This window comes from Polyodon spathula, chromosome 30 (genome assembly GCF_017654505.1).
Source record: "Polyodon spathula isolate WHYD16114869_AA chromosome 30, ASM1765450v1, whole genome shotgun sequence".
In the NCBI taxonomy this organism is placed as follows: Eukaryota; Metazoa; Chordata; class Actinopteri; order Acipenseriformes; family Polyodontidae; genus Polyodon; species Polyodon spathula.
This window is the reverse complement of record NC_054563.1, coordinates 414,651-429,869: the sequence shown is the minus strand read 5'-3', so window position 1 is coordinate 429,869 and position 15,219 is coordinate 414,651. Positions and strand designations below refer to the sequence as shown.

The following is a 15,219-nucleotide window of genomic DNA, read 5'->3' as shown; positions in this document are numbered from 1 at the left end:
ATGTACATTGCCGCTTCGATTTGTGGGTATTGCAGTTCTCAGGCAATTGCTGGCTTTATGAACTATCAAATGTTGACGGTACATTTCGTGGAATAATAATAATAATAATAATAATAAGAAGAAGAAGAAGAAGAAGAAGAAGAAGAAGAAGAAGAAGAAGAAGAAGAAGAACGCAGTTATTATTATTAGTGATGGTGTTTGTATGTACGTGTACTGACAGTGCTCGTTCATGGGTATTTAGTTAGCTTTAAGTTTTGGGTAGGAAGGACAGTTGGGATTGTTTTAAAATTAAACAGCTACAGCTTTAGTGATTCTGCGTTATTTTACATACCTATGGTTGTATAAGCGGTAACACGAGTGCATTGTGGGATGCAGGGGGGCGCCTGTGAGTCTGGCGCAGTTCGCTCTAAATCCTCCAGGCCACACACAGCAGTGTAGCGCACCTTTCAGACCATATTTAACAGCTTTAAATAATACAGATAGACAGTGCATTCGAAACATTAAAACCAATATTTAGTTTGTTTTAAGTAGCTCGTTGTTCATTCCGCACATTAAATGAAAGAATGCCGAATTTCTGTGCGGCCCCGAATTGCACCAGGAAAAGCACCCAGTCCGACTTGGCTTTCTTTAGGTTTCCCAGAGACCCAAGAAGGTGAGTTTACTGATTTATTTAAGTAACTTCATATTTTAATGTTAATAAGTGTGTAATCAACAGCGGGCTGAAACGGTTAACAATGAATAAAAACACGAATATCGGCGCTGTGGCTGAGGAATGTTATCACGTTATATCACTGGCGTTCTGTAGCGACGGGGTCGATCATGCCAAAAATAAAAAAGCTTAATTAAAAATGAACGTTAGAATATGGACGTTACATTTAAAACAGTTCTTTTTCTACGCAGACGACATCACCAGCCAGCCTAAGTGCTGTAGCGCAGCTTGCTGTGTGGTCCCTCAGTTTAAATGCATGCGTTCCAGTTTCTTGATGTGCATGCTGTCTGTGGGCTACGCATTTTGATTCGTCGTGTTTTGCTCGCTGAGATGGGTTTGCTGCCTGCAGGTAACTCGCAGGTTGGTTTCTCTGCAGGATGGAAAGGATGCCCTGCGAGGTTAGGCCTGTTTCTACAGGGAGGCGTGGTCACTCATGCGCATGCGGCTGGCGCTGCAAACACACACACTAACACAGTGCAATGGGCATCTCTATTGCTCGTTCGTGTATTGCTGCTTTTCCTATCTCCGGGTGTGCTCTTAGAGGATATTCCTGTTGTTCTGCCCATTCAAGGTTTATCAGTGCCGAAAAATACAAACTAGAAACCTCGGTGGGAAGGTTAGCATGTGAGCACACGTCGGTACGCTATAAACTGTGTCCGTGCTGCAAAACATCACCACAATGTGTGGTCCCTGTAGAATATAATAGAAATGCTGATAGTATTACTTATATATTAATATTGTCAGCAATTGTTGAAACAAAACATCTTGTTTAAAATAATAATAATAATAATAATAATAATAATAATAATAATAATAATAATAATAATAATAAAACCTGTGATTGATCTCCAGGTATAGAAAGGTTTCTAACGGCAAGTCCCCAGAACACTGTTGTACAATGTGACAGTTTAATACTGTATGTGTTCTTGTTGTGGATTGGAGTCCACTGTCACAGTGTAAGGCACACAGCACTGTCAGCTTCTCACACAGTAAGCATGGCTGAGTTTGTCCATCCTCACCCTCTCCAGTGGGTGAGCAGTGACAGGTAGGAGTGCAGCCGCTATAGCTGGTGCTGTTCATAGAGAGCTTTGGGGGCAGAGAGGCACCAATGATAAGGCTAGTAAGAAGTGCAATGTAATGAACAATTAGATAGATGAAGCATTTCTTTGAGTCACAGGGCACTGAAGTGCTGTCGGTTTTTGTCTTTTATGTACAGATGCAGTCTCTGGGTGGAGAATTGTCGAAGAGAAGATTTGGAAGATAAAACGCCTGACCAGCTGAATAAGCACTACAGGCTGTGTGCAAAACACTTTGAGCCTTCGATGATATGCAAAACTGTGAGTGTTCCAGATATGCCATGCAAAGTGTTGGCAAACACAGTTTAACCCTGTAATGCCCAGGCATGTTTGAAATGAGAAAAGTGTCTTTGTTTATGTAAATCGATTCCGTTTCTTGTACTAAACCCTGTCAGGCAACACACAATGTTCTGCATATAAAGAATTGTGGCTTGTGAAGCCGGATTTGAAAAATGATAATATAGAGGGGTGTCTGCGCATTGTCACTTTCAGTACAAAAATGGGCATCACAGAGCTAAACCCTTCTAATATGTTGAGAATCTGGGTCTGTCAAATTGACACAGAACACAGAGCCACATTCTCAAAGTTATTTACTCCAAATCGGCATTAGCTGATTTATTTATTTATTTTTGTTCAGCGAGGAAAAAAACACCCACAACAATTCTAAAACAAGGAAGAAAAAGCATAATACTGAATGAATCGTCTCCAGCCCTACATGAAATGCCTGAGTCCCTACATGAAATGCCCGAGTCCCTGCGTGAAATGTCTGAGCCAGTTTCTGTACGTAGTCAATCTCAGGAAATCCTAAACTGCATTGCAGAATTACCATTTTCTGTTCATGAGCCCAAAACGTGACATATCTTATACTGCAATTACTATACAATATTAACAATAAACATTAGCTTAGAATGTAAGAGCATGTAACCTACGTGCTTGACTTTTTCATGAAGATTTTTCTTCTGAGTACATTGGCTGCAAATAGTGATTGTTTGTTTTTCAGAGCCCTTACAGGACTGTTCTAAAAGACAATGCCGTGCCAACTGTATTTGACTTGACCAGCCACCTGAACAACCCACACAGCCGGCACCGCAAGAGAATCAAGGTTCTGGTAAGTGACAGCGCTTCTACAACATAGGAAGGGGTGAGATGAGGTGCTGCGCTTCTGCAACATAGGAAGGGTTGAAATGAGCTGCTGCTTAGACCTCCACAAAGTAGCTTTGTATCTGTTACTCTGTCCTGCAAATGCAGTTACAATAATAATAATTCTTATTGTTGTTCTTATTTATTTGGCAGACACCTTTATCCAAGGGGATCTACAGGTGTTACAGAGCAGTACAGAGTTACAGTGCAAGATTTGTATTTCAATACAGTATAGTTTACAGTAAGCGCAATAGTACTGCTAGAATACAACATGGACTAGGATACAACAAGCTAGGATTACAACACGTTCTACCTATAAGAGTATTGTAAATTGGGAACAGTAAAAGCATAATAAGGGCAAATTTTTTTTTTTTGGTTTTTGTTTTACAGAGTGATGAAGAATTAAGGAAAATGACGGCGAGAAGTAAGTTGCAAAGCTTCTATTTTCAGTGTTTTTTTAAACAGGACCTGTGTCACCCCCCTCCTACATATGCTTTTAAGTTTCTAACCACTATACTTTTTTTTAATGTGCTTTTTATTTTTTATTACCCCCATCTAGTTGAAAACTGTGGTGAGCAAGAACAGCTAAAGAATGACACACAGAACGAGGCTCAGTTCGAAGAGATCGAGGAAGATCATCCGCCAATCACCCCGCAGGAGAAAGAAGTCAAAGATTACCTGAAGTCGCTGTTCGACATCTTGGTCCTGATGGGAAAGCAGAATATCCCCTTGAACGGCCATGGGGAGGAGGGGGTGGAGGAGAGCGGAGCTTTTACCCCCAGCAACTTCCAGTCCCTGCTAGAGTCCCGCATCACCGCGGGAGACGAGGTCCTGCGCAGGAGGTTTGAGATGACGGCGGTGAACGTGGAGTACTGCCCCGTTACCCAGCAGAGGCAGATGCTGGAGGTGTGTGAGAGCTGCCTGCGGGAGGAGCTGCTCAGGGAGGTGAGAGAGAGCCGTTTCTTCTCCCTGGTCACCGACGAAGCGGTGGAGATCAGTGGGGAGGACCACCTCCCCGTCTTTCTGCGCTTCGTGGACGAGTCCAACAACCTCCGGGAGGAGTTTGCCGGGTTCCTCCCCTGCGAGGAGGACGAGGACGCTGTGTTCGTGAGCCTCCACACGGAGATTACTGAGAAATGGGGACTGAACCTGGAATACTGCCGGGGCCAGTCTCACGTGAACTCCGGAGACTACGCCTTGAAGTTGAAAGCAGTGGCTTCCAAGCTGACGGAGAAGTACCCTTTGGCGGTGTGCACGCCTTGCTCGACGTGCGCTCTGAACATTTGGCTGGCGAAGGCCTTGCCCCTGGCAGGAGTTCAGATGGTGCTGGGCACTCTGAAGATCATCAGCTCCTTTTTTAGCAAGTCACCGCAGCTGCTGTCCGAGCTGGAGAACGCTATCGCCACCATCCACCAGGCCAACGAGGAGAGGGCCGACGAGCTCAGAGAGATTTGCCGCACCCAGTGGATAGAGAGACATGATGCTTTTGAAGTGGCTGTGGATCTGTTGGAGCCGCTGCTGCTGTGCATGGACAGCGTGAACGGCAACGCAAATTTCAGCCGCCACGTTGCCTTCGAGGCCTACTCAATTTCCGTGAACTTGGAAGAGTTTGAGTTCGTCGTGACCCTGGTGGTGTTGAAAAATGCGCTTTCCTTCACCAGAGCGTTTGGCAAGAACCTGCAAGGGAACACCCTAGATGTGTTCTTCGCCGCCAGCAGCTTGACGGCGGTCTTGCACTCTCTGAACGAGGTCATGGAAAACATTGAGGTGTACCATGAGTTCTGGTTCGAGGAAGCCACCAATTTAGCAGCCAAAATGGAAATCCCAGTAAAACTGCCCCGGTTGTACCTTCGGCAGCATCGCCCGGAGCCCGGCTTTGAACTGCTTCCAGAAAGCTACTATAAGGAATCCCTGAGCATCCCGCTCGTCAGCCGTGTCATTCAGGAGCTGAAAGAGATCTTCTCGGAAACCCACCTGAAAGCTCTGAAGTGCTTGTCCCTGGTCCCATCGGTCATGGGGCAGATGAAGTTCAACACGTCGGAGGAAAGCAACGCGGACCTGTACAGGAACGACCTCCCGAACCCGGACACGCTCCCTGCGGAGCTCCACTGCTGGAGGATCAAGTGGAAGCACAGGGGCAAGGACGTGGACCTGCCCTCCACCATCTACCAGACTCTTCAGCTCTCAGAGGTGAAGTTCTTCCCCAACGTCTACTCCTTCCTGCGAGTTCTCTGCACCCTGCCGGTCATCAAGGTGGAGAGCAGCAAATATGACTGCGGGAGGAAGCGCCTGAGGGCTTACCTCTCCGACACGCCCGCCAATCACAGGTCCAAGAGCCTGGCTCTGCTCAACATCAACTATGAGGTTCGGCACGATCTGGACTTGATGGTTGATACCTATTCAAAAATGTACCCAGAGAAAGCAGATGAGCAGTAGCAAAGACTTGGGGTTGTCACGTCTCCCTTTTGTGGGGGGAGAATTTGGACTGTGTTTGTTTTTCTTTTGTTTTATATTCTGATATCCTAGGTTGGATCTTTCTGCGTTTTTGTTTTCAAAATGGTAAGAGTACAAATAAATGACTGATGGATCCTCATATGAAATCTTGTCTTGGTCTTTGTGAAACGTTTAGCGAGATAAATAAATAAATAAATGTAGGCTTTGTTGTACACTAGCAGGGCTGTGGTTTGTCCTTTGAAGGGTTAACCATTAGATGCTGATACAGGGTTAGGATTAGAAGGGTTAACCAATAGATGCTGATACAGTGGAATCTTTTATTCCTCGATTGTAAAGCCAGTCTAACAAAACTGATAAATAACGCAGTGCCGCCTACTCGCGTTATTCTTAACCCATTAAGTACCAAATACATTTTTCTTTGGAAAAATCGGAATACTAACTGTATTTATGTAATTTGATATATTAAATGTTTTCATAACAACACAGTTAAAGAGAAAATGAAAATAGATGCCAGTTACAAATGCTCCATGAAATGACAAAGCAGCCTGTCCTGAAATGAGGGCAATGGCACGTCATGGGTTAAGCTGTCATGTTTTTCTGTACATTGATATTACATTGATGTTACAAAACTGCTGGAAAGAAAACTTTAAGAGAACTTCATTTTTCATAGTGTAACGTTAGGAGTCTTGGTTTGTTTACTGAGTATTTTGTCTTGAAATATGTACCACTGTCATCAGTGTAAACAGCCGGTAGAGCCACATCAATCAGTGCTGGTCAACATTAACATGACCAAAAATAAACAGTATGTGGACCTGCCCAATCTGTCTTTCTCTGAGCGGAACTGCCATGCGCTGGCGTCTTGTAGTTCTGCAGGCAGTAAAGCACAGAGATAGGAAAGTGTGGTGCAGCAAATGAACTGATGCTGGAGGACTGTGCTAATTATTTGTGTTTTAATAATACATTTTGTTTAACTGTTATATTTAATTTAAAATTAATGCAACTTCAGCACATTGTTCCTGCTTGTTTATAGGCAGAGACACTTTTAAAAGGAGCTCTTCTGTTGCAATGATCATTCCATACATTCCTGGAGAGAATGGCTTGTTTTCGTTTCTGGCTTGATTATTGTAATGTTCTCCTTGGAGATTGCACAAGCCTGATTGCAGCTCCAGGACGTGTTAAAAGCTTGCTTTGCCCAGTGCTTTATGTACCTGGCCATTTTAACTTTGAACAGAAATATCTGCAGGGAGGTCAATTCACAAGCTTGTACTGAAACGGTCTGAAGACAGTAACATCTACACATGAGCAGACTGCTAGCAAGGATAGAGATGACCCAGTCATAGAGAGACTGGTTTATTTTGCATTGCATGCACATCTGAGTGTGAGGCATGTTGCCATGTTGGGTGCTGCAGCATTTCTTATGATGAAGTTTCTGTGCTGACTGTCTAAGGTCTTCTGGTTTGTAGTAACACAGTGAAAGGATTAATTCCTTAAATATTAGTTTTGGAATCTTATTGGATTGTTATTACGAGAACTATACACTTTACAAGCTGTCTATGTAATCAAAAATAAATCCATTAAGAAATTGCTCATTAAGACGGGCAAAGTAAAGAAAATCTTGCTCTATTAACAATTCTTCACCTGTCTGTCTTTTAATTGTCTGTGTTTAAGTGTTTTCAAATGCTGAGCATTGTTTCCACTTCACTTCAGTGGCACTATTCACGTCACGCACGACTGCGTAGACACATAAAACAAATGGAGAACTCGGAAGACGTACATACAGCAGTTCATTGTTATTTGTAACTGATCTGAAATTTGTGCAAACGGTGCTTCACCAAAATAATCCACCAGAGGGAGCACTAAACCTTGGGAAAGGGAAACGTCCCGTGATGAGTGTGCCTCCTTCACAGAACTACATACAGCATGGGACCCTCACAATGAAAGGAAGCTGCAGGTGACTTGATTTACATACTTCAGATCCCATTCAGGAGACTGTATTGCTCCTACAGTATATAAAGCCAAGCCTAGCAGGGGGATGTTTCCAATTCTGAAGAACATTGTGGCTTTTGTTTGAGGTTTAATTTCTATTTCAGTATGAACATATAAGTGCTTGTTTCTTTTGTATTTTATTTTGGTGACTTTAAATCCAGGATTGTTTTCTAATCTATTCTAATCTATTGCAAGCGAGGTAGAACTGCTGCTTTTTATTAATAATGTGTATATTACTGTGTGATTTGAACTAAGAGGTGATTTAATCGAGGCCGTTAGATTGGGTGGCAGTGATTTAACCCGGTTTTAAAAAAGTTTTCTGGGATACCTGCCATAGTCATTGAAATCCCAAGATCATTATTGTCTTGTTTAATTATTTTTTAATTTAGTAGTCGTCAATTTTTTTTATCTTTTTCTCCCAATTTTAGAAATAGCCAATACTTTTTTATACCAGTGGCGTCCAGGCTATAGGACGCTGCTGCACTCCATGCAGAGCGGCTTTACTGGAAGCGGCACTCGGGAGCCCCCTTGTCTTGCTTCATTCTAAGCAGTATAATTGTATTTAAAACTTGATTACTCCAGAAGGCACGGGAAGGGCAGCTAGGCCGATCCTAGGACTTCATGACAGAAGCTGACCCGCGACGTGCCCCACTGTGAGCGGCTCCGAAAGAGAAGCAAACCCCAAACCAATATGAGCTGACCCGCGGCGTGCCCCACTGTGACCCCAAAGAAAGCAAACCCCAAACCAATATGAGCTGACTCGCGACGTGCCCCACTGTGAGCGGCTCCGAAAGAGAAGCAAACCCCAAACCAATATGAGCTGACCCGCGGCGTGCCCCACTGTGAGCGGCTCCGAAAGAGAAGCAAACCCCAAACCAATATGAGCTGACCCGCGGCGTGCCCCACTGTGAGCGGCTCCGAAAGAGAAGCAAACCCCAAACCAATATGAGCTGACCCGCGGCGTGCCCCACTGTGAGCGGCTCCGAAAGAGAAGCAAACCCCAAACCAATATGAGCTGACCCGCGGCGTGCCCCACTGTGAGCGGCTCCGAAAGAGAAGCAAACCCCAAACCAATATGAGCTGACCCGCGGCGTGCCCCACTGTGAGCGGCTCCGAAAGAGAAGCAAACCCCAAACCAATATGAGCTGACCCGCGGCGTGCCCCACTGTGAGCGGCTCCGAAAGAGAAGCAAACCCCAAACCAATATGAGCTGACCCGCGGCGTGCCCCACTGTGAGCGGCTCCGAAAGAGAAGCAAACCCCAAACCAATATGAGCTGACCCGCGGCGTGCCCCACTGTGAGCGGCTCCGAAAGAGAAGCAAACCCCAAACCAATATGAGCTGACCCGCGGCGTGCCCCACTGTGAGCGGCTCCGAAAGAGAGGCAAACCCCAAACCAATATGAGCTGACCCGCGGCGTGCCCCACTGTGAGCGGCTCCGAAAGAGAAGCAAACCCCAAACCAATATGAGCTGACCCGCGGCGTGCCCCACTGTGAGCGGCTCCGAAAGAGAAGCAAACCCCAAACCAATATGAGCTGACCCGCGGCGTGCCCCACTGTGAGCGGCTCCGAAAGAGAAGCAAACCCCAAACCAATATGAGCTGACCCGCGGCGTGCCCCGCTGTGAGCGGCTCCGAAAGGAAGAGAAGTCATGTGGGATGTGTTGGGAGCTGCTATGCCATGAAGGTGAGGTGTGCTGGTAACCCTCATGTGTTTTTGACACAGATTGATCCTCCCCTCCCTCTTTCAATCCATTGCTGCCTTTGAGTAATTGTATTTATTTATTTTACTTTTATTTACAGGTCCTTCTTAGCATTCTGTCATGGTGGCTGTAGTTAAAAAATAAAGTAATACACAGTACAGACCTGGCCAAAATAGGCGATTATCTATTTTTATTATTTGAAATTCCAGAAAGACAAGCAACAGAACAGGTCATAGTCTTTTGGAGATGAAAATCAAGGCCATCAACAGTCTTTGGATAATGGGGGTGCGCTGGCACAGGAAAATGATGAGGCGGTCGTCTATTAAAAATAGTGTTAAATGGGACCAAGTGGAGCAAACTGAGAATAGCTAGAATGAGACTATAGGCAGTGGAAAGGAACTTGCCGGGTCAGCGTTGCAACGGCTTGGAAGAGTGTTATTAGGAGATGAAAGCTGGAGAAGGCTGTTGTAATAAATGTGCCTGCATCTTATTCGTGTCTTCCTTCTGTTTGTGGAGCTGTCCTTTCCCTTGTGACTGCAGCTGTAGTAGAGCGTGTGCTCCCAGTCTCTCCATGCCTGCATACCAGAGGGGAATGATGAAAGGAACAGGTCCCATCATTCTTCAGGGTACCCTGAAGTCCTTTATTTACTAGCCAGTGCTCTCCTTTACAGAACACAGCATGATTATTGGGAGTATTTGTATTTCCAGCCCTTTTTTTTCAGGTTAATGTTTAATCGTTTTTTGTGCAAAGGTGTTCAGTTATCACCAGAGGGGTTAACACTTGCTTGACCTTTCTTGAGGCGGTTTCTCGGTCCTTGTGTCACGGTTGACAAAGGACTCCGCAGTTTCTGTCTCTGGGCTCTCGCTGTGCGGAACAGTTTGTCCATCGGGGTCTGAGACTCGGGGAGGTATTGGATATTGTTAAAAGCAATCAATCAGGGGTGATCCGTGACCTTTTGCAGCTCTCAGCCTCCTGGGTTTAGCCAAATAACCTTTTACCTTTGCGAGGGCATGTAGAGAGTCAATGGGCAGTAGGAGAAGGGTGAAGGGGTCATGTTTGAGGATTTTTGCTCCGCAGGAGATGAGGGAAATTGGACAAGAATCTGAAAAGACAAACAAGAATCTTTGCTCTCTGAGACAAAGTGTAATTTGCTTGGCCACTTCTTTCTAACTGCTGCACTTTGAAAGGGAGAATCATCACTTCTGAACTTTAGGAAGGGAATTCCAATGTCTTGCTACAAGTCTCAAACAGTTGGTGTAGGAAAATGCACTGCTAACCCCTCTCTCTTCTCTGTCATAATGATGGCTAATTCCAGATGAACAGCACTCTACAGTGGTAACACCCTTAATGGGACTTTGCTACAGTAGTACCCTTGCAAATCTATTCACTCATTCTTTGTGTCATGTTTTTTTTCACAGGAATAAAGGGGACCAATAAAAATAAATGGCCTTGAAATCCTCTAGTTAATACATTGTATCAGCATCAGAAGTGTTGCATGTTTAGTGTTAGGGTTAGGGTTAGTGTCAGGGTTAATACATTGTATCAGCATCAGAAGTGTTGCATGTTTAGTGTTAGGGTTAGGGTTAGTGTCAGGGTTAATACATTGTATCAGCATCAGAAGTGTTGCATGTTTAGTGTTAGGGTTAGGGTTAGTGTCAGGGTTAATACATTGTATCAGCATCAGAAGTGTTGCATGTTTAGTGTTAGTGTTAGGGTTAGTGTCAGGGTTAATACATTGTATCAGCATCAGAAGTGTTGCATGTTTAGTGTTAGGGTTAGGGTTAGTGTCAGGGTTAATACATTGTATCAGCATCAGAAGTGTTGCATGTTTACTGTTAGGGTTAGGGTTAGTGTCAGGGTTAATACATTGTATCATCATCAGAAGTGTTGCATGTTTAGTGTTAGGGTTAGGGTTAGTGTCAGGGTTAATACATTGTATCAGCATCAGAAGTGTTGCATGTTTAGTGTTAGGGTTAGGGTTAGTGTCAGGGTTAATACATTGTATCAGCATCAGAAGTGTTGCATGTTTAGTGTTAGTGTTAGGGTTAGTGTCAGGGTTAATACATTGTATCAGCATCAGAAGTGTTGCATGTTTACTGTTAGTGTTAGGGTTAGTGTCAGGGTTAATACATTGTATCAGCATCAGAAGTGTTGCATGTTTACTGTTAGTGTTAGGGTTAGTGTCAGGGTTAATACATTGTATCAGCATCAGAAGTGTTGCATGTTTAGTGTTAGGGTTAGGGTTAGTGTCAGGGTTAATACATTGTATCAGCATCAGAAGTGTTGCATGTTTAGTGTTAGGGTTAGGGTTAGTGTCAGGGTTAATACATTGTATCAGCATCAGAAGTGTTGCATGTTTAGTGTTAGGGTTAGGGTTAGTGTCAGGGTTAATACATTGTATCAGCATCAGAAGTGTTGCATGTTTACTGTTAGGGTTAGGGTTAGTGTCAGGGTTAATACATTGTATCAGCATCAGAAGTGTTGCATGTTTACTGTTAGGGTTAGGGTTAGTGTCAGGGTTAATACATTGTATCAGCATCAGAAGTGTTGCATGTTTACTGTTAGTGTTAGGGTTAGTGTCAGGGTTAATACATTGTATCATCATCAGAAGTGTTGCATGTTTACTGTTAGTTAGGGTTAGTGTCAGGGTTAATACATTGTATCAGTCAGAAGTGTTGCATGTTTAGTGTTAGTGTTAGGGTTAGTGTCAGGGTTAATAATTGTATCACAGAAGTGTTGTATCAGCATCAGAAGTGTTGCATGTTTAGTGTTAGGGTTAGGGTTAGTGTCAGGGTTAATACATTGTATCAGCATCAGAAGTGTTGCATGTTTAGTGTTAGGGTTAGGGTTAGTGTCAGGGTTAATACATTGTATCAGCATCAGAAGTGTTGCATGTTTACTGTTAGGGTTAGGGTTAGGGTTAGCCAATTACTACCTAATATCCCACAAATTTTCTCTTGCTTGTATTAGATAGGAAACTATTATGTACTCCAGCTATCCATCTGACAGTGCTGCAAAGTGCTGTGAGGGCAAATATTTGTTCCAGAATGATCTGGGAATTGTAGCATCTCGTCCTTCTTGAACAGGCTTGAGTTTTGATTAATCCCCGATAAAAGAAACACAGGACCTCTTTTGTTCCCTATTGAACATGTGTCTCTCAGTGGGAGCCACCGTTTCTACACACAAGGACTGTAAAGTGCACTTGGCATCCTGCTCATAAAAGACACGATAAATATTTCCAAGCATGTCCCACCACATCCCCTTTTATTAGCTAAATCGGAACACAGTTCTTTTTGCGTGTTCTTGTTTTTTTTAGCACATGCTAAACACGTTCAAGTAGAATTTAACAGCACAGCAACCCCATTCTTCATTTCGAGACTCTATATTTGTGCAAAAGAAAACAAAAGTACTTTCAGCAAGTGTTGAACGCGCTCCCATATGAGTAGAGGTGTGCTGATTCAGAGCCTCCACATGGTTAGGGTTAACAGCATCAGCTCCTTAAATACGCAGTGGGGAGAATGCTGGCTTCTTTACTGCTGTGTTCAAAGGTAAGAATCTAAAGTCAAGCAGACAGACGTTTTGTCTCAAGCCTTCTGCAGTGTATTCGGTGCACTGAAGAAGTTGTGGGTGATTGCTGTTGTGTTTGAAAATGTCTATAAATAAAGAGAAGATATCTGGTGATTCTGTGTAGTGTTACAATAGCATCAAGCAGTATTTCCATGCACTTTGTGCTCGATCCAGATCATTCGTCAGTGAAAATCAAAGGATGTAAACTTGTCCCCTCTTTGTGGTGCAGTAGTCAGACACGGTTTAGCGGTACTTATAAACCTGGATGTTCTGCCGTCTTGTGTGATAAATCTCCTTGTATCCTCCGCAATGACATGGTGTTATTGCAAATGCATGTAGAGTGTGTTGATATCTATACACACGAGTGTAACTGTTTGGGACTTCTATTACAAACAGGAAACCTGTATAAACAAGAAGAGGCCTCCAGGAGGTTTTTTACCCATAAAGAGATCTTAAAATTCATAACCATGTAAATAGGAAATGAATAGGCAGATGCACAATGTAGTACGAGTGACACCACTGCCAGCCCAGTCATTGATGTGCGCTGCACAGCTGTGGTGTTTACAGGCTTGTTTGCATACACTGTGTTTTTCTGACAGCTTTGTTTGAGCCAGCCTGGACTCAAGACTGTTTGAATGAGTCTGCTTTTGTTGGTTTTATTTGTAGTGACTGGTTTCCCGGAGATTTGCACCCTTCTTGGACGACTTTACCTGCAAAATGAGTGCCAGTGAGGGTGCGTGGCCTACCCCCCAGTCACGTCGTAGTGTTTTACATCTCGTTGTTTCATGCATGTCAGGCAACCATTATGCAAAGGGCACTGTCATCTGGTCTACATCCCCCAGATGTCTTTCAGTCCTTCCCTTTGAAATTCCTGTTTAAAAAAAGAAAAAGGACAGGAAAACATATCGGCTTGTGTCAAGTTGGAAGAAAAGAACATCTTTCTCCTAGAACACAGTGGGGTGGTAGATCAGAAACATGTGTTGCAATGTACTCTTAGTTTATGAATCGATTTGGTTTATGTGCAAAGCGGCTTGACCCCAACCCTGATCAGTAAAGTACAGCATTTCCATTCTTGTAGCCAGTGAACCTGATTTTTTGAGCTTTGTGTAATTTTGTATAAGGGGGAGTTATGGGCACTCAACACATGTGCATATTATTTCGTTTTGCAGTTTGATGCCCAACTGAAGTGGACCTGCCTGGACCCGAGCTGCCAGGGACCCATGACACGCCCAGACTGACACTTTCCACATTACATATATTGACAGAAATGGAAAATAATATCCCTCACTAACCAGCTAGCACTCACGGCACAACTTCCTCTGGACCCAAGTCAGTGGAGAGATCGTATGACATCACCAGGAAGTGTGCACGGAACAACTTATCCCTCCAATCAGCTCGCAGCGTCCGGACTCCTGAAAGCTGTACCAAAGAAACCCCACAAACATGGCGGCTGCTTTCACAGCTCTTAGCTGCAATGTAACTGGAAGCAGCTGTTATTTCAAAGGGAGCTTCTTTGTTTCTCAGGGCAAAGGGTATCTCCACTGACTGTTCTGAACTCCATGACAACATGCCAGCCTATGGCAGCTGCTTGTCCCTTTTGCACAGCCATTGCATTGACCTCCCCGTGCACTCTGATGTCTGCTATTCAATACAATACAGTTCAATACAATACCAATGCATTTTTAATATGGCCCTCCCTTCACACCAAGGCATCCCAGAGCGCTGAACAAAGTTAGAAACAAAATAAAATAGATCATGTGTGCAATACACTCCAGTTACAACATTAAAAGCACATTGAAAAAAGTATGCTTTCAATTTAGATTTAAAAGAATCCAGTTTCAGCCTGCCTAATCGGAATAGAGTTCCACAACCGAGGAACACAACAGAAAAAATCTTTGGCTCCAGCTGTTTAAAGACAACTTATTGGAACAATTAAAAGTTTTCTGATTTCAAAGAACGACTAGGAATATACAGACTTAGTAGTTCTTGGAGATAGGGTGGCCTTAATCTATGAAGGACCTTATAAGTTATTTCAGGACCTAAGGCCTCAGTATGTTGATGCTATGAGGTGTGGATGATAAGTGTCATTTTTAAGTGTTGGGTGATTTTTTCACCTTCTCAGCACCTACCCCGAGATGTTTGTGTGCTCTGGAGCCGATACCAACAACAACGAACGATCGTTAAAGCCTAAAAGCGTGTGAAAAGAGCCTCTCGGTTTCTCCCAGCTGCTGAGCAGACAGACCTGATTCCAGCGTGAGGGCCCAGCAGCGCAGCCTTGTTTGTGGATAGGATTACCAGCAGCTCCCTCTGCGGGCATCTTGTATTGTTACTGGCATGGAGAAGGGGAGGGGGTGTGGATTAGGGGTCATGCTGTCAGTGAAGGTCTTTGCTGCTGCTTGTTCTTGCTTTGCTTCTTAAACATTGAGCAAACCTCTCTCTCTACATCTCTCTCTCTCCTCTCTTTCTCCCTCCCTCTCTCTCTCTCGCGGCTGTCAAAACAGCGCTGCGAAGTTCTGATCACAGCCTTAACTTGCAAAAGGGCTGCGCACCAGTGGATCCTGAGCGGGATTACAAAAAGAGACCAG

General features: G+C 44.1%; 1 protein-coding gene across 1 annotated transcript; it reads left to right on the top strand.

Annotated features, from left to right (window-relative positions):
* Positions 1 to 138: 138 nt before the first annotated feature.
* LOC121302622 (52 kDa repressor of the inhibitor of the protein kinase-like) lies at positions 139 to 5,518 on the top strand. The gene is made up of 5 exons (XM_041232627.1): positions 139 to 652; positions 1,926 to 2,046; positions 2,786 to 2,893; positions 3,316 to 3,349; positions 3,485 to 5,518. The coding sequence occupies exons 1-5, from the start codon at positions 564 to 566 to the stop codon at positions 5,359 to 5,361; spliced, it is 2,229 nt and encodes a 742-aa protein (XP_041088561.1). The 5' UTR covers positions 139 to 563; the 3' UTR covers positions 5,362 to 5,518.
* Positions 5,519 to 15,219: the final 9,701 nt, after the last annotated feature.

Coding starts and splice junctions, on each gene's coding strand:
- LOC121302622 (XM_041232627.1), top strand. CDS start 564: ATGCCGAATTTCTGTGCGGCCCCGAATTGCACCAGGAAAAGCACCCAG. Junction 2,047..2,785: donor CTTCGATGATATGCAAAACT/GTGAGTGTTCCA, acceptor TTTGTTTTTCAG/AGCCCTTACAGGACTGTTCT. Junction 2,894..3,315: donor GCAAGAGAATCAAGGTTCTG/GTAAGTGACAGC, acceptor TTTGTTTTACAG/AGTGATGAAGAATTAAGGAA.